Here is a 26,113-nt window from a genome sequence, read left to right as displayed (position 1 = left end):
TTGGTCCTGGACTTGGTACAGACATGAGATCAGCAACTCAGAACCCCTGAGTTCAAGCAATCCACCATCCTCTGGCTTCCAGGAAACGGAGAAACAAGCATGTGTTCCAACCACATATATACCCTCCCCTTTTCCCCTCCCCACCTCCAACCATATGCTTCCTTTTCATCTCTCACCAGCTGCACTCTTTTGGATTTCTTCACCATGCCCCACCACTGAGTACCTTTCATTCTTCTCCCACACTTTTCAGCTTCCATTTGCCTGCTGTCTTCTCTCATTGCATTGTAAATTCCTTGAGGGTAGGCTCTGTCTAGTGCTTAGCAGTTTGTTTAGTCTTTTTCCAGTCTCCAACTTTCATGACCCTTTTTAGGGGTTTTTTTGGCAGAAATATTGGAGTGATTTGGCATTTCCTTCTCCAGCATATTTTACAAATGAGGAAACTAAGGCAAACAAGGGTGCATGACTTGCCCAGGGTCAGAGCTAGTAAGAGTCTGAGGCTGGATTTGAACTCAAGAAGAGGAGCATCCATGTAGTGCAATGAATAGAATGCCAAGTCTGGAGTCAGGAAGACTCTTTTTCCTGAGCTTAAAAATGCACACCAGAAACCCTGAGGGTCTTCCCCTCTCAGAATGACTTTTTTTTTGACTAGGTAAAAGTGATCATTCTTTACCTCATTTCCTTCTCACCTAGCCTTAATCATTGAATGGGCATTGTCTCAATCAAGCAGAAACCTGTTAAAGACCTTAGCTTAAAAAAGTCAGGATCCCCAACTCCATCCAGGACTATCCCCAGTCATCTTGCTCCATGGCTGGTCACTGGACCCAGATGGCTCCAGAGGAAAAAGTGAGATTGGTAACTTTGCACAGCAATACCTCACTCAAATCCAAGTGACTGCTATGTCATGACATCACCTCTCTGATGTCATGGTCCTGCTTGAGAATGAAAGACAAACAACAGCCCGCCCTCCATATATCTGAAAACAGTTCTGTTTTTGTTTTGCTTTTTTTTTTTTTTTTGCTTTTGCAAGGCAATGAAGTTAAGCGACCTGACTAAGGTCACACAGCTAGGTAATTACTTTTTTTTAAAGAAAGATTTTACTTTGAGTTTTACAATTTTCCCCCATTCTTGCTTCCCTCCCCCACCCCACCCCCACAGAAGGCATTCTGTTAGTCTTTACATTAGTTCCATGTTATGCATTGATCTCAGCTGAATGTGATGACTGAGAAATCATATCCTTAAGGAAAAAAAATAAAGTATGAGACAGTAAAATTACATAATAATGTAACTTTATTTTTTTTTGACAGTAATAGTCTTTGGTCTTTGTTCAAAGTCCATAATTTTTTCTCTGGATACAGATGGTATTCTCCATCGCAGATATCCTGAAATTGTCCCTGGTTGTTTCACTGAAGGGATAAGTAAGTCCATCAAGGTTGATTATCACCCCCATGTTGCTGTTAGGGTGTACAATATTTTTCTTGTTCTCATCTAGCTCAGCATCAGTTCATGCAGATCCCTCCAGGCTTCCCTAAATTTCCATCCCTCCTGGTTTCTAACAGAACAATAGTGTTCCATGACATATATATATATACCACAGTTTGTTAAGCCATTCCCCAATTGAAGGACGTTCACTTAATTTCCACTTCTTTGCCACCACAAACAGGGCTGCTATGAATATCTTTGTACAAGTGATGTTTTTACCCTTTTTCATGATCTCTTCAGGGTATAGACCCAGTAGTGGTATTGCTGGGTCAAAGGGTATGCACATTTTTGTTGCCCTTTGGGCATAATCTCAAATTGCTCTCCAGAAAGGTTGGATGAGTTCACAGCTCCACCAACAATGCAGTGTTTCAGATTTCCCACATCCCTTCCAACATTGATCATTGTCGTTTCTGGTCATATTGGCCAGTCTGAAGACATGTGAGGTGGTATCTCAGAGATGCTTTAATTTGCATTTCTCTTATAAGTAATGATTTGGAGCAATTTTTCATATGACTATGAATTGTTTTGATTTCCTCAACAGCTAGGTCATTATTAAGTGTCTGAAGTCTGATCTGAACTCAGGTTCTCCTGACTCAAGAGCCATTGTGCCACCTAGCTGCCCCTGAAAAATAGTTCTAATATATTCTCTTAAGGCTTCCATTTTTCAAGGTAAATCTCTCTGCTTCCTTTAATAACATGCTTTTGAGTTCCCTCCCTTTCTTCCCCACCAATCTAGTCTCCCTGCCCCAGATCCACTGCAAGTTAGTAGCATCCTTCTTAACATGTGGTACCCTTTTTCCTTTCTTTACATAGGTGGAGGACTATATGGAATCTTGCCTATCCTATCACAGGCATTGTTTTTACTGAATTGCTTTTTTCCCTTTAATTTTTTAGTGGGGCGGCTAGGTGGCATAGTGGAGAAAGCACCGGCTTTGGAGTCAGGAGTACCTGGGTTCAAATCCAGTCTCAGACACTTAATAATGACCTAGCTGTGTGGCCTTGGGCAAGCCATAACCCCATTTGCCTTGTTTAAAAAAAAACCTTTAATTTTTTAGTTTTTTTGTTTTTATTTTTTTTACATTTTTGCAAGGCAGTGGGGTTAAGTGACTTGCCCAAGGCCACACAACTAGGTCATTATTAAGTGTCTGAGTCCCGATTTGAACTCAGGTACTCCTGACTCCAGGGCTGGTACCCTATCCACTGTGGCCACCTAGCCGCCCCCTATTTTTTAGTTTTTGTAAGAAGAATGTCTCCCCAACCAGGAAGAGAATTAGAGAGGGTTATGTTCAGAAACAAAGGAGATGTAAAACCAAAAGCTATTAACAAATATAAGACTTTTACAACGCATCACCCAGACCTGAACACAATGCTCCAAGTTTCTTTTATTAATTATTATTTTTCCCAAATGAATCATCAGGAATGGGAAGTGCTCAGGGGGCAGTTGAGTCTCTAAGTCGCCTCCTGGACCACAGAAGATGTTTAATAAATAGATGTTGAATGATTCCCAAATGCATGAAACAGATCTCTGCTACCCTAAATTGGGGACAATTAATTTGCAAGCAAGAGAGCAGGAGGCCAGGCTGCTCCCCTCAGCCCGGGGGTCTCCATGCAAGTCGGTAGGGAAGAGGTGGGGAGAAGAGTCCGGAGGCCCACGTTCCCACCGCCTCCTCACTCCTCTCTGGGAGTCGCCGACCACCACTAGACGTCACCGCAGCACCTCTGGGCCTTTCCTGCCTGACCCAGAGCAGAAAATGGGGCATCTCTCTTCTTAAGCAGCCTCTAGTAGGGCCCCCCGACCCATGTCAGGCAGCCTAAGCATGTCCCTCAGTTTCTGGCCACACTCTTCCACAAGACCCTTGGGGGTCGCCCCGGCCCTCTCTGTCCCGTAATTGCTATCCGGCTCTCCCCTCCCCAGGCTGTCGCGCATCTCCCATCCTCATCCATCCTTCCCCACGACCCCATCCAGTGTCCCGTCCCGCCCCAGCAGGTCCGCTAGTGGTCAATCACCCGCTTAGGCCCCGCCCCGAGCTGTCAGTCTTACCCAGCCCTGCCCCCTCCCCCGGCTTTAGAGTGCCGCCGCTGTCAGTCAGTCTCAGGCCCCGCCCCATCCGCCCCGCCCGAAGCCGTTGGTTGGCGGTTGGGGCGGGGAGAGGCTGGGAAGGAGGAGCCCGCGTCCGGGCCTCCTATCATGGACCTGGCCGGGAGTCCCGGCCCCAGCGAGCCCCGCCGGCCCCCGCCGCCCCCGGCCCGCCCGGCCCGGCAGCTGGCGCTGCCCCTGGTGGCCCTGGGGGCGCTGCTGGCCGCCGCCGCCCGCAGCTACGTGGGCTCCAGGGCCCGGGCCCAGGTGCTGCGCGTCAGGCCGGGCCTCAGGACGAGGGGGCGGGGAGGGGGAGCTGCCGCGGCCCGCGGGCTGGGGAGGCCGGGCTCCTGGGCAGTGGCCGCGAGAGCGCCGGGGCCTGAGCGGGCCGGGCGGGGCCGGGGCGGGGCCGGGGGCGGGGCCGGGGGCGGGGCGGGGCCGGGGCGGGGCGGGGCCGGGCTCCTGGGCAGTGGCCGCGAGAGCGCGGGGGCCTGAGCGGCCAGATCCAGGCGGGCCGGGCGGGGCCGGGGCGGGGGCGGGGCGGGGCCGGGGCCGGGGCGGGGCCGGGGCCGGGGCGGGGCCGGGGCGGGGCCGGGGCGGGGCGGGGCGGGGCCGGGATCCTGGGCTGTGGCCGCGAGAGCGCGGGGGCCTGAGCGGCCAGATCCAGGCGGGCCGGGCGGGGCCGGGGCCGGGGCCGGGGCGGGGCCGGGGCCGGGGGCGGGGCCGGGGCGGGGCGCCTCTCACCTGCGCCCTTGCTCCCCTCAGGACGCCGCCCGCCCCCCGGGCAAGACCTCGTTCTTCTTCTCGGCTTTGGATGCGGACAGGGACCGGCTCATCAGCCCCGCCGAGTTCAAGGCCGTGGCGGAGATGCTGAGAGGTGGAGGCGGCGCGGGGCCGGGGAGGGGGCGGGCAGGCCCGGAGCCTGGGCCACGGCGCTGGGGCCCGGGCTGCGCCCCCCGCGTCTCTGTCTGTCTCTGTCTCTCCAGGTCTAGGGCCAGGTCTGTGTCTCTTCTGTCTCTGTTTCTGTCCACCTGTCTCTTCACTTCCCATCACGATCCCGCCCCGCGGCTTCTGGCCCCATGGTTTTCCTGGGAAACCGAGGCCAGGGATTTGCAGGAGTTGATAACCCGCCCCGCCCCCTCCGACCCCCACCTCCACTTATCTCATTTGTGTCCCTCAGCGAGAAAGCCGCTCGCTGACCTTGAGAAAGCAGACGAGTTGATGGAGGAGGAGAGCGCCTCTGTCGAGGCTGAGAAGCTGGCCGTAGTAGCTCGATTCCAGCCCCTGCTGCTAGATACCATGTCCAACAGTAAAAATGGTTTCAAAGAGGTGAGTGTTGTGGGGGGGAGAAGTAGCAGGAAGAGTTGGGATTTAGGGACAGGGAGAGGAACTAGAGGTGAAAGGTGAGAATTCAGGTCCAAGAGACCCTGGGTGAAGGCCCAGACTCGGGTCATATCCTGAACTAGAGCAGTTCTGATCTCACATAGAGAACTTCCTTGTGCTTCTTAACCAGGAGAGTATGGACCAGCAGTGCCCCTTGTGTTCAGACCTCTTCTAATTAATTTGCAAGCAAGTGACCAGGAGATCAGTACAAGGGGGCTCGTGCTTTCATCATTGGGCGAAAGATAGAAGTATCTGAAGGGACATGGATCAGCTAGTACCTCCATAAAAAAGGATACTTGGGATGGTACATTGTCACATGCTCTAGCAATGTTTCAGTTGCTCAAAACGTTTCTGGACTATTCTTTTTTTATTATTAAAGATATTGTTTGTGTTTTACAATTTCCCCCCAATCTTGCTTCCCTCCCCCACCTCCACCCCACAGATAGCACTCCATCCGTCTTTACTTTGTTTCCATAATCCAATTTGGGTATGATGAGAGAGGAATCATATCCTTAAAGAGAACAGAATTCTCAGAGGTAACAAGATCAGACAATAAGATATCTGGGGTTTTTTTCCCTAAATTAAAGGGAATAGTCATTGAACTTTGTTGAAACTCCACAATTCTTTCTTTGGATACAGATGGTATTCCCCTTTGCAGACAGCCCCAAAATTGTCCCTGGTTGTTGCAATGATGGAACGAGCAAGTCCTTCAAGGTGGATCATCACCTTCATGTTGCTGTTAGGATGTACAATGCTTTTCTGGTTCTGCTCATCTCACTCAGCATCAGTTCATGCATCCCTCCAGGCTGCCCTGAATTCCCATCCCTCCTGGTTTCTAATAGAACAATAGTGTTCCATGACATACATATACCACAGTTTGCTAAGCCACTCCTGAATTGAAGGGCATTTACTTGATTTCCAATTCTTTGCCACCACAAACAGGGCTGCTATAAATATTTTTGTACAAGTGATGTTTTCACCCTTTTTCATCATCTCTTCAGGGTATAGACCCAGTAGTGGTATTGCTGGATCAAAGGGTATGCACATTTTTGTTGCCCTTTGGGTGTAGTTCCAAATTTCTCTCCAGAAAGGTTGGATGAGTTCACAGCTCCACCAACAGTGTAATAGTGTCCCAGATTTCCCACAACCCTTCCAACAATGATCATTATCCTTTTCTGATCATATTGGCTAGTCTGAGAGGTGTGAGGTGGTACTTCAGAGAAGCTTTAATTTGCATTTCTCTAATAATGATTTAGAGCAATTTTTCATATGACTATGGATTGCTTTGATCTCCTCATCTGTAAATTGCCTTTGCATATCCTTTGAACATTTGTCAATTGGGGAATGGCTTTTTGTTTTAAAAATATGACTCAGTTCTCTATATATTTTAGAAATGAGTCCCTTGTCAGTATCATTAGTTGTAAAGATTGTTTCCCAATTTACTACTTTTCTTTTGATCTTGATTACATTGGTTTTATCTGTGCAAAAGCTTTTTAATGTAATGTACTCAAAATCATCTAATTGTCTTTTAGTGATATTCTCCAACTCTTCGCTAGTCATAAACTGTTCCCCTTTCCATAGATCTGACAGGTAGACTAGTCCTTGATCTTCTAATTTGCTTATAGTATTGTTTTTTATGTCTATGTCCTGTAACCATTTGGATCTTATCTTGGTAAAGGGTGTGAGGTGTTGGTCTAATCTAAGTTTCTTCCATACTAACTTCCAATTATCCCAGCAGTTTTTATCAAAGAGTGAGTTTTTATCCCAATGGCCGGATGCTTTGGGTTTATCAAACAGCAGATTACTATAACCCTCTCCTGCTTTTACACCTAGTCTATTCCACTGGTCCACCACTCTATTTCTTAGCCAATACCAAACAATTTTGATGACTGATGCTTTATAATATAATTTTAGATCGGGTAGTGCTAAGTCACCTTTGTTTGAATTTTTTTCATTAAGCTCCTGGCAATTCTTGACTTTTTATTTCTCCATATGAATTTACTTACAATTTTTTCTAACTCATTAAAGTAATTTTTTGGAATTTTGATTGGTAGGGCACTAAACAGGTAGTTTAGTTTTGGTAGAATTGTCATTTTTATTATATTAGCTCTACCTATCCATGAGCAGTTGATATTTGCCCAGTTATTTAAATCTGATTTAATTTGTGTGAGAAGTGTTTTATAATTGTTTTCAAAAAGATTCTGAGTCTGTCTTGGCAAATAGACTCCCAAATATTTTACACTGTCTGAGGTTACTTTGAATGGGATTTCTCTTTCTAGCTCTTCCTGCTGTTTCTTGCTAGACATATATAGAAAAGTTGAGGATTTATGAGGGTTTATTTTATAACCTGCAACTTTGCTAAAATTGCTAATTGTTTCCAGTAGTTTTTTAGATGATTTCTTGGGATTCTCTAGGTAGACCATCATGTCATCTGCGAAGAGTGAGAGTTTTGTCTCTTCCTTCCCAGTTCTAATTCCTACAATTTCTTTTTCTTCTCTAATTGCTGATGCTAACATTTCTAATACAATATTGAATAGTAGTGGTGATAATGGGCACCCTTGTTTGACCCCTGATCTTATTGGGAATGCCTCTAGCCTCTCTCCATTGAATATAATGCTTGTTGATGGTTTCAGATAGATACTGCTAATTATTTTAAGGAACAGATTTCTGTACTGTTCTTTAAGAGGAACCTTTTAGAACCAGTTTAAAAATCACAGAAGAAATCCATTTTCTTGATTCATAATCATACCAAGGTCTCTCTGACCAAAAAAAAAATTACTTAACTTGATCATCTGACTTCTTCACCATACTTGCTTTTCACTGATTTGAACTTTTTTCCAAAAATCAAATCTACTATAAAAACAAAGAAATTTTGCTTCAACATCCAAAGTGGAAAAGGCAAAAGAAAAGACTGGAGAGAGGAATCCCTTTCTCTTTGGAAATATGGATAAGGAGGGAAGGAGTTTGCTATTTTAGGTCTGGGTTAAGAAGCTGACTATAAAACTGAGGATATTTCACCTTCTGCTCCAGGTCCTATGACAGAAGAGGAAGACAGACATATAATGTGTCCCTACCCCAAGACTAGTGCAACTCTTCAAAAAAGCAGAGTGATCAGGGAATTAATATATGCTTAGTATGTAGGATGTGATCAGAACAAGGATAATGAATTGATGATGGTTTGATGCGTGATGTCTCCTCCTCAACAGTAAACCTTTCCTGAACCCTTCCACGTGTTAATGATCTACTCTTCCTCTGGGAGGAATATGTAATTTTAATGCTTGTCTCTGTTCAACTGTGTGGAATGCTAAGTAGCAGACATGATACCCACTGAGAAAGATGAACTAAGTGTCTTCTATGATCTGGACCTAATTTTTCTTGATAACCATATCAAGAACTCTCCTTAAGCAGCCTGCATTCTGGCAAACTAGACCAACAGTGATGATGATAATAATAATAACATATATGCTATATATTATAGTAAAATAAAATTTTATATAGAATTTATAATTTATTGATACATAAATGCATGAATATATATTTATTATATATATATTTGTATATTTATAGAATATAGAAATTTTATATATAATTCTATATACATAATGCTATATTCTTTTTTATAGCATTTTAAGATTTGCAGAAGCTTTGCTAATGTTCTTTTCTTTGCATAGAATATCTAGCATGTGAAGAAATCCTATCCATGCTTTCAGAACCACTAAAATGACACACCCTTCAAGATTTCAATAACCCCTCTGGCCTCCCTTCTCTAGCATTTTGTTTGTATCTTATCAAATTTCTTTCAACATTTTCTTATGGTAAATTCATGTTTTTTCATCTTTATGGGATAATGGAAAGTGCACTAGACTTGGAGTCAGCAGACCCAAGTTTAAATCCAGGGAGAAGGCTCAGCTGTTTTAGGCCAAAATTGACCCAGAGCTATTGTGACTAGCAAAAGTCAGCAAGCTAAGCCAACAAGATTCAAGGAAGACCTTGGAATTTAGTTTTCTCTTGTTTGGCTGCTGCTCCCTGATCCCAAAGTCCTCTCCGATTTAGGATTAGAAAATGCTTTTCTCTCTTTTCATACCTGACTGGTCATTTGTTCTGGGAAGATAACTCAGCTTGGCTCAATTGTAAAGGGCCTATATGCAGTTAAAGAAATACTAGGAGGTTCCATGCTACCTACCCCTATAAAATTCCTGGTTGCCAGACACATTGATTTTTGGACAAGACTGAAAAGGGCCAGGTCTAAGCAGCCCTTGTGCCTTTGTTCATCATTGCTGCCTTTGTTTTGTGTTTCATTGAACAATAAAATTACTGGTCTCCTACAGCCTTTTAAGTTTTACAAAGAACATTATATGTCAAGTCAACAATTATTAAATACCTACTTTGGGACAGGTTTGTGGTGCTGAAGCTACAAAGAAAAGCTCCTCTATCTCCTACCCTCCCCCCCCCAAAAAAAACAGACCTTACTCTCAAGGATCTCCCAGTCCATTTGGGAAAAAAAAACTTATTAGATACAAAATACAGACAGAATGAATTGAAGATAATCTCAGTGGGAGGGCACTAAGATTAAGGAGGACTGGGGAAACCATGCAGAAGGATGTACTTTAACTGAATTGAAGGAAGCTAGGAGGTACAGACAAGGAGGAAGAGTTTTTCAGGTATAGAAGGCAACCCAGTGTAGGGACATTATATATTCCAGGAATAATAGGGAATTGGGTGTTACTAGATCCTAGATTATGTGCAGAATAAAGTACAAGAAGACTAGAAAGATAAACAGGTTATGAAGCATTTTAAAAATGTAACAGCAGATTTTTATATTTGATCCTAGCAGTAATAGGGACCCACTGGGATTTAAATGTGGAAAGCAGTGGAGTAGGGAGGCACAATGACATGGTCAAATTTGTTCTTTAGGAATATGAATTTGACAGTTAAATGGAAAATATACTAGAATGGGGAGAAACTTGAAGCAGGAAGACCAACTAGCAGACTATTAGCAGTAGTCCAGACTTGACATGATATGGGCTGGTATCCTCATTTGAGCAAATGGCATCAATGCCAGAGTCTTAGGTGTCTCAAACTAGCTAAGAAGTGAGGTTTCCTCCAGCCCTTCATTTCTTTTCATGGGGATCTATGTTCTGGGCAACATGGATGTCCCTGTACCTGTTTTCAGTATAATCTCAAAGGTCTGACCTCAACTGAATCCTGGTTCACCAGCTTCTTCCCTGTTGCCCTTTTCCTCCAGATTTCTGACATTATTCTGTCTGGGCTAAAAAACTGGACAGCCCCTGCATTATCATCCAGCATGTTCTCTGTCAGCCAATTCAAAGCTTTCCTGCCCCCAAGGAATGACATGGAACTGGGAGAGACCTGGTGGATCATTCCAGACACAGTGATAAAGATAGGTGCATACCTCTCTGATAATCGCTTCTATCCACCACCTCCCAAAGGCAAAGAGGTAAGGACAGAACTTAGCCCCTGCCTGGGACCAAGTCCTGGACCCAGCGTTTCACTTTCCCCTTTAGCTGGGAAATCAGATTTGGAGAAGGGAGACTGAATTAGATTAAACTGTCAGACCTGGAGGAAGAGGATAAAGGGATAAGATCTGAAATCATCCAAGACAATTTAGTCCACCTTCTAAATATCTAATTTTCCAGCTATAGACCACATCTCGCAACCCATTTTGAACCTTTTTCTCAGGGCCACATATCTTTTTTGCATCATGTTTGATCTAACTTCTCCCCAGCCTTGAGCTAATAAGACCAAACCCAAATCCTTATGTATTCATCCTATTAACCAGGTTTGCTATAACTAATTTATTGTTCCCCAACTGTTCCCTGATCAAGCTCCAGGACTTGAGGTTTGGAATCAGAATAATAGTCTAACCCCTTCCCTACCACCAAGGTATTCCCCTAAGCTGTGTTATTCAACAGTTCTCAGGGATTTGGTACCTTCCAGGCAGATGGTTTCTCCAGCTCAAGGAAAGAAAGTCTTCCAGGATAAGAGTCCCCAATACATTGGTCAGTGGGAAGGCGAAATAAAATCCTCCTCACCTTAATACAAATGAATCATTGTGGTCACTTGTCAAACCCAGGAGGAGAAAGGGTCTAGGTAAGCTACACTTTCACATCCCCCAGGTCATCATTCACCAACTTCTGAGCATGTTCCACCCAAGGCCCTTTGTGAAGACCCGCTTTGGACCCCAGGGCACAGTTGCCTGCCTCACAGCCACCAGTGACTCCTACTACAAGGTGGTCTTCAGGTGAGCATTTCCTCCCTTGGTTTCCCTGGGTAAGTATGTCAGAAAAGGCAACACTACATCATTGTGGGACAGTGAATGCTAATAGGATGCAAAGACCTATTAGATTTAGTTCCCATAGATTGATTGTCCCTTTTGTAGCTCATCCAAATCTCTTAAATTCAAGTATTAAGTTCAGGCACTATACTAAATATTGGTAATATAAATACAAAAAATACATCTCAAAATTCCAAAAATATGTACAACATACCACAACATACCACTTCCAAGAACTGGGAAGTATCATCTCATATCCCTTCTTTGCAACTTAGTTTTAAAATGAACTAGGAGTTCCATCAGTTGATGGTGTGGAGGAAAAAGCATTCCAGGTAGAAGACACAACTGGAGCAAATAGATGTAAAAGATAGAATCTAGCTTACTGACAATATTAAAAAGGTCACTTTGGTAACAGTGTAAAGTATATGAGGATAAGAATTGTATAATCAGCCTAGAAAGGCAGGTGGGGAGTCAGCATGAAGAGGGCTTTAAGTGCCAAATAGAAAAGATAGTGTTTTAGCCTGGAAACAATAGTCACTGAAGAAGCTTCTTGGCATGCAGAGTGACATGATCAGATCTGTGTCAAGGAAATATCAATTAAATAGTGTGAGAAGGATGGAGAAATGATACTGAAGGGAGGGAGAACCATAAAGTTATTAAAGTGGTGCAGGTATGAGGTGACTAAGGCTCCAGCTGAGATAATGGTCATATGAGTGGAGGAAAAGGATATAGATATTAGTGATTATGTGAAACTTCAGAAATTGCCTGGATCACAGTTGGGGATTAGAGGGAAGAGAAGAGTTATGGGTGATTACTTAGTAGTTTCAAACCTAGGTTACTAGAATGGGGGTTTCTTCAACAGCAATAGGAAAGTTGGAAGAGAGGTGGGTTAGAGAAAAGGTAATACTGAGAGCTTTGGACATGCTATTTATCTTTGTTCTGGAAAAAGATTGGGGAAGTGATACCATGACAGTTACCAGTTGGATTTGAGTGAGGAGATGCTGTGCAAGGTCACCACCCTCACTTTCTCCTCTGGAACCATGTGAGTCCATTGTTCAGGTGTGCATCTGAATGACTGAAGATGGTCCTAGATACACTGAAAGGCCTTAGCCTTTTCAGGTTAGGTCTTTCTCAGGTCACAGTTTGACTGAGGCAATACCCATTCAGTCATTAACAGTAGGAAAGAGAAAGCAAAGGAAAAGAGGCCATGAATGACCACTTCCAAAAAAAAAAAAAAAACCCTGGGAGGGTAAAACCTTTAGGGTTTCTCAGAAATTGGAGCGAATTGAAGCGCCAAAAAAGAAATGAAGCTTGAAGAACCTCTGTTGCATAGAGAATAAAGGGGGAAAAAATCAATCTAAGAAGGAAGGACCCTGCCCAGGTCTGTAACAATTTCTATTTATATACACCGAACCAATCAAGACCCAAACTATAACCAAGTGGGCTTCCTGAATCCCTTTATTGGCCAATCAAGGAGAACCAGAGTAATTTGGGACTTGTAAACCTGAATAAATCTTACCAGGCCCTTGGGCAGAACACCTACAAGTATGGAGAGAAAAGGGAGGAAAGAGAAAGGAAGAAAGAGAAAAGAGGATCTGTGTAGCCCAATTTGCATGTCATGTCCATGGTACAAATATCTAATAAGATGGTGATAACTGAAACTCATTTAAAAGATTTAAGAATCATTTGCATAGAGATGATCATTGAGAGATGACGAGATAATAAAAGGAACATAGGAAAAAAAGAAGACCCAGGAAAGAATCCTGGGGTGCATTCACACCTAAGGGGTGGAATTGGACATGGACAATAATCTTGCAGTGGAAATGGAGGAGGAACAGGTGATCAGGATCAGACCAACTGAGCAATGTCACAAAAACCTGAGAAAGAAAAGAGTATCCAGGAGGAAGGAATGGACAACAATATCAGATGGTTTAGAGAGATCTGAAGGAATGAGAAGTTATTTTACCAGTAAATAGACCATTGATGATCCTGCAGAAAGTAGTTTTGATCAATGAATCAATAGAATCTTCTTCCTTTTAACTGCTCATGAGAACCTGAAGCTGATAGTTTTTAAAAATTCAGGCAAGGTAGCAACTGTCTGTTTTGCCCCCTGTCATTGGTTCTTTGGAGAGACTTAATGGGAGTGATTGACCCTGAGGAAGACTGGGAGTTACCATTTACAACACCCACTGAACTGGCCCCTGTTGCCAGAAAGGCTAAGTGAGTTTCACTGTGGGATTGGGTCATCCAGTTGAAGTTGAAGTTGTCTGCATCATCTTCTTACCAGTAGGTGGAGATACCTCCCTGTGCTCTCCTTCTGTCTCCATCTCTCTCTCTCTCTCTCTCTCTCTCTCTCTCTCTCTCTCTCTCTCTCTCTCTCTCTCTGTCTCCCCATGCCCCTCTCATCTTATTTCCGATTTCCACCTAGTGGCTTTCCTCCTTGTTCCATTGAATTCTCCCAACTTCTATGTTCTCTTAGATCTACAGGTCTCTCTACTTCCCTTTTTATTCTACCAGTTTATTAAAACCTTCTTGAATGCTGACTAAAATCCAGTGGTCCCACAGGAGCAGAGACTTAGAGCTAGAAGGGTCCTTCAAGATCATGGAGTTGAAGTTCTTGTTGTACAAATAAAGAAATGTAGAGGATTTTGTTTTGTTTTGTTTACGTTTTTGCAAGGCAAATGGGGTTAAGTGGCTTGCCCAAGGCCACACAGCTAGGGAATTATTAAGTGTCTGAGACCAGATTTGAACCCAGGGTACTCCTGACTCCAAGGCCGGTGCTTTATCCACTACGCCACCTAGCTGCCCCAATGTAGAGGATTCTTGCAAGAGTTAGCTCCCATCCTGGCATCTGGAGGTAAGCACAAGCACTCCTTGCTCCCTTCTCTTTCTCTTCTGGCCACAGGATACATGCTGAATTCCAACTCAACCAACCACTCCACTACCCTTTCTGGTTTTGTCCAGGCCAATTAACTGGACACATCATCCTCTCCAAAGACAGCAGCCACATCCGAGAGTTCAAGCTCTTTGTACCCAATGAAAGGTAGGATCCTGTGGTAGAGTGAGCATGAAAAAGAGACATGTACCCCTTTAGTGGAATTTGGGGCTCTGACTCTTGGGGCACTTTGGAAGCACTGTTTGGGTGGCGACTGTTGTCAACATCCCCCTTTTGGTTTCCCTTTTTCCTATCCCCGGAGTATTGGAAGACCAAGAGGAAACTAATAGGTTGAGGGAAGGCCATAGTATTTATAGTCCCAGATAAACAACTTGACATTATTTTAAGACCCCAGAGTGAAAAAGCAGAGGGCTGCTTGGTAGCACCAGCCTGTCCTTACACCATGAGGTTAGAAGGCCTAATGCTTCTCCCAATCTAAATTCAAAGATTGATTGAAGACGGGGAGATTCCTTCTAATTGGCTAGCTCCACCCCCAAATCTGTAAACTCCAAGGGATTCCCACACTCAGATCTCAACATTACCTCAACAGAGGGAATAGATAGCAAGTAAGCCTTTCATAGCCAAAAATTTTAGTCCAAAGCCATATGTATCCACCTTTCACTAATCATCCTCAGGATGAGGCAACATACCTCAATCCCTGGTTTTGTTCTAGTCTGGTCTTTGAATCTCCCTCTTCCTTCTTTTTGAAGAAGCATTCCTTATTTACACAGGCTCATATTGTGACCCTCCCCTTTACACTCTGATGTTCCTTTCCCACACTTTTAAATGTCTCCATTTTCATAACCCAGTAGTTAGTTATTCCTCCAGCTAACAGTATTTACCTAGTTATCACCATCTTTCCCCATTCAGAGTTCTAAGGAGGAAGCTAGTATGGAGATAATATAGAAGAGTGGAAATGCCATCCCTTCTTTCCAAATAGACCAGATTGTCCTCAAAGCCACCATCACTCAGCCTACCCTGCCTCCCTTCTTCCTTAACTCGTTTTGCCCCAAGTGAAAATATTCCTAATCATTGCCCTGCCTCCTGAGTGACTGAATCAGGCCTACAACTGCCCTATTCTCAGTATACAAGCTTTTCCCCTTATATCACTTCTCTTATCAGGTCTCTGAATGTGGGTATGCAGTGGTTGTATGGACCCCTTAGGAATACAAATGTGGACCTTGGTTATCTTCCTCAGGTATGTCTGACTCTATCCTTACATCTTCCACTTGGAAACAGACCTGACTATCATTTTCCCATTGGTCTCCTATTATATTCCCCTCTTAACATCTGGGAGGGTTCCCCTAGATATGCTTCCCCAGACCTGGTATGAGCAGAACAGGTGGAAGAGGTCATAGTATCCCTTGCCATCTTTTCATTATAGATTTAGAGTGTTGACAAAGCCAAGGGAAAGAACTTTACAAGCTTACCCTTTGTGAAGGAAGCTGAATATTTACTAGGAAGTCCTATATGTTATAATTATTATTGAATTTTTTTTTTAAAAAAAAGACCCAAAATAAAATTAATAGTAGTAGTAGTAGTAGTAGCAGTAGTAGTAGTGGCAGCCAGGTGGCGCAGCAGACAGAGCACTGGCCCTGAAACCAGGAGAACCCGGGTCCAAATCTAGCCTCAGACACCCAACAATCACCCAGCTGTATGGCCCCAGGCAAGCCACCCAGCCCCATTTGCCCTTCAACCACCCCTCCAAAACAATAATAAAAAATGCGCTTCAGTCTGTCTTCCAACAACTCCAGCTCTGTCACGGGTGGATCACATTCTTTATGATAAGTCCATCACAAAAGCTACTTCCATATTTTTCCACCCTTGCCATTGCTGATCACAACTCCCTTCAATTGTACTTCCCCACTACCATATACTATATTTTCCCTCTCCTTTCACTCTGTCCCTCTTCTTAAGTGTGCTGTAGGGTAGCTGAGTGGCAGAGCAGACAGATCCCTGGCCCCCATACCACCCCTTAAGCCCAGCACCCACCCAGCCCTATGGTCCTGAACAGATCATCCAATCCCAGCCCCTTGAAAGAAGCAAAAAAGAAAATGTGTTATATCTGACCACTCTCTCCCCGGTCCATCCTCTCCTCCATCACTCACATCCCCGCCCTTTCCCCCGTTCCCCTTCTCTCCTTGCTCTAGAAAAACCTTCTTAATTTTTAATCATTTTCTGCTTTCAGACTGGTATTGTCTGTATATTATTAATATTCTCCTGGCAACCTTAATTCCAGTTTTTGATTCATTCATTCAGCATTTCTATATAAAAGTTAAATAAATAAGGTGACAGTCATACTCCTTTTCCAATCATAATCTAATTAGCTATTTCATATTTGGGTTCTAGACTTTGCATACTGTTCTCAGGAGACAAGATTATCTTGTATACCTATCACTTTGAGGACTTGCCAAATTTTGTTGGGATCCATACAGCCAAGGCCTTTAGAGTGTAATCAATAAAATAGAGGTAGATATTTTTTTAGATTGCCCTTGCTTTTTCCATAATCCAGAGAATGTTGGCAATTTGACTTCCAGTTCCTCTGCCTCTTCAAAAACCAGCCTGCACTTCAGGTAATTCTCAGTTCACACATTGCTACACTTAGCATGCAGAATCTTAAATGTAACCTTTTCTGGCATGTGAGATGAATGCAATTGTTTGATAATCTAAACATTTTTTGGTAATGACCTTTTGGATTTTGATGTAAACTTTTTCCCATACAGTAACCACTCTTGAATCTTCCAAGTTGCTGATATATTGAGTATATCACTTTAACAGCATCAATTTTTTTTTAAGATTTTAAATAGTTCAAATGAAATTCCATCAACTTCCACTAGCCTTATTGTTAGCATTGCTTTCTAAGGCCACTTGACTTCAATCTCCAGGCTGGCCCTACATCAATTAAAGACACTCATGGTCATTAGCCATGTTGATATCCTTTATAGATTTTCTATATTCTTGCCACCTCTTCTTCTGTCCCTTATTATGACCATTTTGCATTAAAATCCCTAAAATTTTTGAAGAGCTCTTTTGGCTTTCCCATTTCATCATTTTCTTATGTTTCTTTGCATTGCTTGTTGAAGAAAACCTCTTAACTTTCCTTGTTATTCTCTGGAATTTTGTTTTCAGATGAGTATATCCTTCCTTTTCTCCTTTACCTTTCAGTTTTCTTCTATTTGTAAAGGCTCAACTAGGCAATCATTTTGCTTTCTTGTGCTTCTTTTTCTTTGTAATATTTTTTGTTTTTGCCTCCTGTACAATATGGTGAACCTCTGTCCATAGTTCTTCAGGAACTCTATTAGAGCTAAGCCCTTATCCATTCATCATTTCCACTTTACATTCTTAAGTTGTGTTAGACCCTACTTTCTCCAATTTGTCTGAATTTTTCAATAAGAAATTCATGATCTGAGCTATAACCAATTCCAGGTCTTGTTTTAACTAGCTATATAGAGCTATTCCACCTTCTACTGCAAAGTATATAAGCCTTTTGAGTTGAAGAAAAGTGTTTGCAATGACCAGTAAGTTATCTTGACAAAACTGTTTGCTTCCTTTTTATATTCTGAGGCCAAACTTAAACGAATTGGAATAATAGGCAAGTTTGGCCTCAGTATACAAAAGGAAGCAAAGAGTTTTGTCAAGATAACTTACTGGTCATTGCAAACACTTTTCTAAAACAATTCAAAAGGCTTATGAATTGTCTATGATGGCATTATTTCTAGAAGTTATAAGTCTTCATAGAATTGATCAAATTCGGCCCCTTGTCATACTTACATTACTATGATGTTGAGGGGTTTACTTTGGATGAGAAAAGATATCATTTTGTCCTAGCACTGCTTTCATTACCCTTTTATTAACTTTAAGGGCTACTCCATTTCTTATTAGGTTCTTTATTTTTTAAGATTTTATTTATTTTGAGTTTTACAATTTTTTCTCTAATCTTGTTTCCCTACCCCCCACAGAAGGCAGTCTGTTAGTCTTTACATTGTTTCTATGGTATACATTAATCGAAGTTGAATGTGATGAGAGAGAAATCATAGAAAGAAAAATAAAGTATAAGAGATAGCAAAATTACATAAGATAACGGGGTTTTTTCTAAATTCTTTGGTCTTTGTTTAAACTCCTCTCTGGATACAGATGGTATTCTCCATCACAGATAGCCCCAAATTATCCCTGATTGTTGCACTGATGGAATGAGCGAATCCATCAAGGTTGATCATCACCCCCATGTTGCTGTTAGGGTGTATAATGTTTTTCTGGTTCTGCTCATCTCACTCAGCATCAGTTCATTCAAATCCTTCCAGGCTTCTCTGAATTCCCATCCCTCCTGGTTTCTAATAGAACAATAGTGTTCCATGACATACATATACCATGGTTTGATAAGGCATTCCCCAATCGAAGGACATTTACTTAATTTTCAATTCTTTGCCACTACAAACAAGGCTGCTATGAATATTCTTGTACAAGTAATGTTTTTACCCTTTTTCATAATCTCTTCAGGATACAGACCCAATAGTGGTATTGCTGAATCAAAGGGTATGCATATTTTTGTTGCCCTTTGGGCATAATTCCAAATTGCTCTCCAGAAAGGTTGGATATAAGTTCACAGCTCCACTAACAATGCATTAGTGTTCCCAACATTGATCGTTGTCTTTTCTGGTCATATTGGCCAATCAGGCTGAGAGGTGTGAAGTGGTACCTCAGAGATGCTTTAATTTGCATTTCTTTTCTTATTAGAATTCTTGACCACAGTAGTATATGATCTCTTGAACTAAATTTCACTCACTCTCATTCATTTAAATTCACTCAACCCCAAGATGTTGATCTTTCCATCTCCTGTTTGATGATATATAGTTTACCTTGGTTCTATCAAAGGTTTCTTCCAGGTTGCTATGCAGTACAGGTCTTTATAGCACCATACCAGACACATCCACAGCTGACCTTCCTTCAGCTTTGGTCCAGCTGCTTCATTCTTTCTGAAGCTACTTATAATTGTTCTCTGCTGTTCCTCTGGAGTATATTGAATACTGCCTGACCTGAGGAGCTCATCTTCAAGAGCAATTATTAATTTTCCAATTATTTCAATGTCTTTATGCAAGAAGTATTTTGTAATTGTGCTTATATAGTTGTTATATCTGTCATGGTGGTCAACTCTACATTATTTTATGTTGTCCATAATTATTTTAAATTAAATTCCTTTTTCTATCTCTTCCTGCTCAATCTTGCTGGTGATATATAGGAAAGATGATGATTTGCACAGATCTGTTTTATATTTTGCAACTTTGCTGAAGTTGTTAACTTTCATTTTAGTTTTTGAATTGACTCTCTAGGATTCCCTAAGCCAACCATTATCATCTTCAAGTTTCCTTATTGCCTGTGCTTATTCCTTCAATTTTTTTTTCTTAGCATTCTACCTAACATTTCTGGTAAAAAATGAATTCTAATGGATCTCCTTTTTCTACCCTGAAGTTATATCTAAATTTGTACCCTTTCCCCATTATAATTTTTTTATAATTTTAAGGAAAGTTCCATTTATTTCTTTGTTTTCTAGTATTTTTAATAGGAATAAATTTTTATTAAAAAACTTTTCTACAGTTATTGAATCATAGTCACATGATTTTTGCAGATTTTTGTTAAAAGCATCTTCAATTAGGTTTATAGTTTTCCTAGTATTAAATGAGTCCTGCAATGTAAATCAAACTTAGTCATGGAATATGATCTTTATGATACTTTGCTTAATCTAATATTTTATTTGAAATGTTTACATCAACATTCATTAGGGAAATTTGTTTATAGTTTTCTTTCTCTGATTTGACTGTCCCTAGTATAGATATTTTTGAAACCATATTTGTATTCAGAAGGAATGTAGTATGTCTCTGCTTGACCTATTTTTCAAAAAGTTTATATAGTATTGGAATTAGTTGACTTTTAATGTTTGGTGGAATTCACTGTAAATCCTGAATTTTTTTCTTTTGCTAGTTCATATATGGTTTAATTACCTTTTCTAAGTAAGGGTTATGTAAGTATTCCATTTCCTCTTCTATTAATCAAGGAAATTTATATTTTTAAAAATATTCATCTATTTAGAGTGTCAATTTTAGTGGCATATAGTAGGACAAAACAGCTTCCAATAATTGCTTCTATTTCTTCTTAATTGTATATGAATTCAAATGTTTTCATTTTTTTTATTTTAGTGATTTAATGTTTTGTTGATTTTTTAAAAAGCAAATTAAGAAAAAGAATAATCAGCAAAGTGCTTGGCAACAAGAAACTGAAATTCAGAGCCAGATAGAGTAGCTAACTGTTCTGGGACCACACAGCTGATTGGGGGGGGGGGGCACATTTATGGAATGTTCATAAAGGAACCAGAGAGTATTAAACTGATTAGGACCTTTAGAAGTTAGGCTGAGGGCAAATAAGTGGCATAGAGGTTACAGGTCCTGGAGTCAAGAAGGCTGAATTCAAATCTGGCCTCAGACACTTTCCAATTGTGTGACTCTGGGCAAGTCACTTAAACTCAATACTATTATGATAATTCCTAAAACTAATACCTAATTTTATTCAGTGTTTTGGTGTTTTTTTAATTTTCAATTTTATTAATCTTGCCTTTGATTTTCAGGATTTCTGTTTTGGTGTTTAACTGAAATTTGTTTAGGGCATTATATTTTGTTCCTTTAGAAATGAGTTTTTTCCCTATATAGAAACCCATTCACTGGACCAAAAGGTAAATTTTGGAAAGCTATGTCTTCCATACATACATCCTTTGTGTCCTAAGGATTGGTCCATAATCCAAAGACTTTTCTGGGGTGGCTAAGCTCTCACTGCCCATTCTTTCCCAGATGGAGCTAGAGGCCTCTGGTCCTTCAGTGATCCAGGGTGAGAAGATCAGTGAAATTGATAGGTGTCTGAACTCTGAGGAGGCTGCCCAGTGTGAAGTGGAGACCATTCTGTGGCAGCAGGAGCTGAGCAGAGAGGAAGCTACCCAGCAACTAGAGAGAGCTATGTACACCTTCAAAAAGGTTAGGGGTTTTAAAGAGACCAATTACCTATAACTCCCAAGGTAGCCCTTCCAGCTTCCAGTAGAATAGGAAGGAGGAAAACAATGTTATGAAAGGAGATTTAGTTTGGGAATTTGAGGTCCTATATGGTTCAATTCAATTCAAATATTTTTGAGTGCCAACCATAGGGAAGGCCTTGTGCTAGATCCTGGAGGTCCCTGCCTTTAGAAGACAGAACATGTTCACAGATAAGTAAATAAAAGACAATTTGAGAAGAGAGAGAACACTAACCACTGGAAGATCTGGGGAAGATGTCATAGAGAAGATGGAGAAACAATGCCTTTGCAGTTGAAGATAGCTTTATACAAATGGACAGTCACAAAAGATAGAATATTGAGTTGGTCAACACATATCCATTTCATCTGAAAATAAAAGGCATATAAAGGGAAGAAATATGAATTAAAGATAGAGATTGGCAACAGATTGTGGAAGGTGTTAAATAATAGGCTGAGAAGTTCATATTGTTTCTCTCACCACATAATCTGACTCTAACAGGAGTTCCTAATGACTTATTTGCCTTTCAGAGCTCTGTGGGGTAGATGGCAGCATTCCCAGAGAAGGGAGTGGAGACTTAATTACACATGCAGAGTCCTTATGATATAAAAGGTGGTTTTTGCCTCTCCCTGCTCCCAACTCTGTAGGGTCAAGTGCCACCACTCCCCACCCCTGCATCCAAGGGAATCTCAACCTTTCCCTTTATGCTGGCTGTTCCCCAGGTCCAATACTTACCTTTCACCAAAGCTTTTGATAGAGCCAAAGTGGAAAAGAAGCTGGTACACTCAGTCATTCTGTGGGGAGCCCTAGATGACCAGTCTTGCTGAGGTGAGAAATCCTGGACAATTCTTGGTAGAGTTAAGAGGTGAAGGAAGGTCTCATACCAGACTGCTTGGATGGAGGTATGGGGAATTCAGTGGTCAAAATGAGAAGAAGGGAAAGAAGGTGTTTCTGTACTGGGTCCCAAAAGGGAAACTTATACCCATCCTCCAATATTACAGACTGCTATTATTTCAAGCCATTTTCCCTAAATAACATTCTGCTTTCCCCTGAACAGGTTCAGGACACACTCTTCGGGAGACTGTCCTAAAAAATTCATCAATCCTTACCCTCCTTAATGAGAAATTCATTAATACTTGGTCCCTTTTCGAGGAGCTAAAAGAGATACTGGTAAATAGAATGGGATGGAGTTGGGCTTCTGGGAGATTTTTCTGGAGATACCTCAAGTCCAAGAATTGAGATAACAGGTCCCAATTGTACCTTTCTCTCAGAATAAAGAAAATGAATTCTACAAGAAGCTGGCTAAACTGCATTTGGAGAAATACAAGTTCCCTGTGGAATCACTGGTCTGTCTACCCAATGGGACAGTGGTTAGTACCTCATCCCAGCTAACCTCTGCTGACTCTATTGTGATCATTCTATCCTCCAAGGAGAATTTATTCTAGGACCTATTGTGTATAAAAGAATACTGGCATTGGATCTGCAGTGAGACTTGAAAGTAGGCCTTTTTTTGCAAGGCAAATGGGGTTAAATGGCTTGCCCAAGGAAAGTAGGCCTTTAAGGATGGGTATGATGTTCCTAGGTGAAGAAAAGAAGGAAATGGAGGGATAATGATCCAGACAACATATATGGCATTAGCCAAAGTGGGAACGAATATGACCTCTGCATGGGACAATGTAGATTGGGCCTGGTATGGATGGATGTAAATAGGAGGAGATAATACTAGACAAGTTAGGTGGGATCATAGTGATGGGGACATTTTATAGTTCTTGGACATTTGTAAAGTACTCGAGAGAGAGAGAGAAATGAATTTCCATGGTAACAAAGCTAATTTTAATGTGTGTTGAGAGAGGAGGCTAAAAACCAAATCTTCTGGGTGAATTCACTGAGTTTCCTTCCACATTAATTAAAAAAGGTCAACTATCTTGTTGCCGTTGAAGATACTTAAGCAGAGGGAAAACCTGATGACAGAAATTACTCTGGCTGCATATGAACTCTTACTGAAAGAGGAGAAACTAGAAGAAAGGAATAACTTTCACTTAGCTCTTGCCAAGTAGCTATATCAGAGCAGCTGAGATTTGGAAACTACGCCATGTGGTTCTAGCAAAAGTCACTATAACTAATTCTCTTCCTTTCTCTCTCTCTCTCTCTCTCTCTCTCTCTCTCTCTCTCTCTCTCTCTCTCTCTCTCTCTCTCTCTCATCTATCTATCTATCTCTATCTCTATCTCTATCTCTTTCTCCCTCTCCCCCCCATTCCCCTTCCCTGGCTCTTCTCCCAGGTCAACAACATCAATGCTAATGACTTCTTGTTCAAGACTCCCCCAGGACATCAGGAAAATGAAAAAGTCTTAGCTATATTCTCCCGTATGTCCTTCAAATCTCCAGAGATCTATGAAGAATTCCTGAGAGAGGGAATGCTCAGAGCCCAAGGCTTCCTCCAATCCTAAAGCCCCAGACTGTGGGGATCAGGGACTAGAGCAATTCTTTACATAAAGTTTCCCCCAATCCTCATCTGTGACATTTTACCTTCTACAACAAGGAGTGGGGATGTGACCCTAAAGTCAAAGTGGTCCTTAGTACATTTCAAGCTGATTGCCATTTCTCTTCTAAGAAGCAGCTGATCACAACCCCCTCTGAAAATCCTAATAGTGATCAAAGATTCCATGGTTCAGTCTCCCTTCTGTAGTTCCAGGGTACTGATGTTTGTGTCTAAATGTAACCAAGGTCCTTTAGGCCAGGTGACACAGGGTTGCTGTAGCCCCAAAGAAACCCTAAGAGCTTAGCAACCATCGATGGTTTCTTAAAGGAGCATCAAATCAAATGTCTTTTGCTTCTTGGTGTTAATCTCATTCTCCAGCTTTCCTCTGGGCCACCTCTAATCAATCCATCCACAGAGACAGTGACCAAGACCAGTATACATCCACAACCTCATTATATATGTGTAAAACGTTCTTAATTATATTTACTATTCAACACGGTTTGTAAATATGTTTGATAGCTCCCCTGAGTAGGAGAGAGAGAGATCCTATTCCCTCCCAGATACTGTACCTTATGATGGCTGGATCTCAAATCCCAGATGGATCAAGCTTGATGTCTTCGCAGTCTCCACTGGGGAAAAAAGTTCCCTCTTCTTCTGATCAGTATTTTAAAATAGTATTTTTGTGGGAACAGGTGTTAAGGAGTAAGTTCCCTGCCATCACTTCTCTATGCTTGCTTTGATCAAATATAGTCATGTTCCTTGGTCCAAGAATCAACAGTTCTAGTAAGAAGACTGGTTACTTTCCTCTGCCTGGTGACTTTCTACTTTTTTTGTAAGATCTGATGGAGGACTGACTGAATATACAAAACTAATTTCCATGGTCAGAAATAGTATCTTTGGGATACTCACCTCCCTCAAAGAGGATTTTATTTCATTTGCTTTAAATATTCTTTAATGGCAAAGAATTATGTGTTTCTCATGTTCTCTAAGTACTTGTAAACTATAAAAACATGGCATAATATCACTTTTTAACTTTTTTTTTTCAAAAACTAGTAGAAGTAGTAGCTGTCTGGAACTTCTGAAGTAATTTTAAGGAGACTTAATTAAGGTTTTGCTATAAGAGTTCCCTAAGTTTTCTCTGACTCTAAGACTCCCAACAAAAGGAATGGTTTCAGCTGCTAAATTATGTTCTAGACAAAATGTATGTATATAAATCAGCCAGGACCTTTGCAACTGCACTGAAGACCTATAGATAGCCTTGTGTTCAATCTTCCTGCAAACTCTTCTGTGGTACATTCAAGTTAGCTGAATGCCAATGTTTTGATTCATTTTTTAAAATCCAGTAAAGTGATTTGGAAAAAGAAAATCTCTCCTTTTTAACTCTCAGCAACTTAGGCTCATTTTTCTTTCTTGCTATTTGTTCTCTCTTAGCCTTCTTTCAGGAGAGAAGCAAACTTTGGTTTTAAATGGCTTGTACCATACTTAGTGATAAGTTTGTAATCCCAAAGTTTTGAGGCCTTTGAAAACAAACTACAGATTGCAGCATTAAGGCTTTTCTGAGATTAACTTAGGAGAAATGACTAGGGGAGGTGAATTTTGATCACTTGGAATCATAGATGAATGTCTTGGAACAAAGTATAAGGCATGTTCTCATCTTAATGAACTGGTCCTATCACATGGAAGTCATCTTGATAAGAGTGAAACACAACAACACTGACTGAGAAAAAGACCTGGGCTTTGGTCTTGGGTCTACCATGACCTGGGTAAGTTCTTTCTGACCTTGATTTTTTTCTCCTTTATAAAGTGAAACATTATAACAGACCTCTAAGCAGAACTATAGGGAACAACTCCCATGCCCAGGGAAAAGTGCCAAGAATTACAAAAATGCGTTTGGAAAGAGATGAGAAGGACTCTGGAATAGCATAAAGGGATAGGGGAACAAAAGCCACAAATCCAGAAGAGTGACTTAGAAATAACAAAGTCTCACAAAAATAAAACTTGTTCCCAAATTCAATGAGAATTCCTGCCAAAGTTAAAAGAATAGCTGAAAAAAGAGCTTTTAACAATTTTAAAAACCAAATTAGTAAATCAAAAATGATCTAGGTAAGACAGTGAAAAGAGAATCAACTTGGAGAAAAGAAAACTTTAAAATTAAAATTGGCTAAATGGAAACTGATAACATGCTGACAAAAAAGCAAAGTCAAATTGAAAAAAACTGGCATGGAAAAGAGGGAAAGGAAAGGTAATTTAAGAATCACTAGACTACCTAAAAGGATGAATTTAAAGAGGAACCTCAGGATTATAGATTTAACAACCACCATCATAAAAGAACTTGGGAAATGATATTCCAGAAGGCAAAGGATTTTTAGTCTTATAAGCAAAAAGGATCCTGTTGGGGAAAACATTAACCTTTTT

General features: G+C 41.4%; 1 protein-coding gene across 1 annotated transcript; it reads left to right on the top strand.

The window, feature by feature from the left end:
* The first annotated feature begins 3,554 nt into the window (after positions 1-3,554).
* Positions 3,555-24,722, top strand: LOC141508955 (selenoprotein N-like). Its single transcript, XM_074218079.1, has 12 exons — positions 3,555-3,823; positions 4,322-4,433; positions 4,737-4,885; positions 10,185-10,397; positions 11,077-11,201; positions 14,140-14,277; positions 15,292-15,367; positions 21,006-21,185; positions 21,941-22,046; positions 22,276-22,388; positions 22,490-22,588; positions 23,499-24,722. Exons 1-12 carry the CDS (start codon positions 3,668-3,670, stop codon positions 23,664-23,666), a joined length of 1,635 nt encoding a protein of 544 aa, XP_074074180.1. The 5' UTR covers positions 3,555-3,667; the 3' UTR covers positions 23,667-24,722.
* The last annotated feature ends 1,391 nt before the right edge of the window (positions 24,723-26,113 follow it).

This window comes from Macrotis lagotis, chromosome 1 (assembly GCF_037893015.1).
Source record: "Macrotis lagotis isolate mMagLag1 chromosome 1, bilby.v1.9.chrom.fasta, whole genome shotgun sequence".
Lineage (NCBI taxonomy): Eukaryota > Metazoa > Chordata > Mammalia > Peramelemorphia > Peramelidae > Macrotis > Macrotis lagotis.
This window is presented reverse-complemented; position numbering and strand designations above follow the sequence as displayed.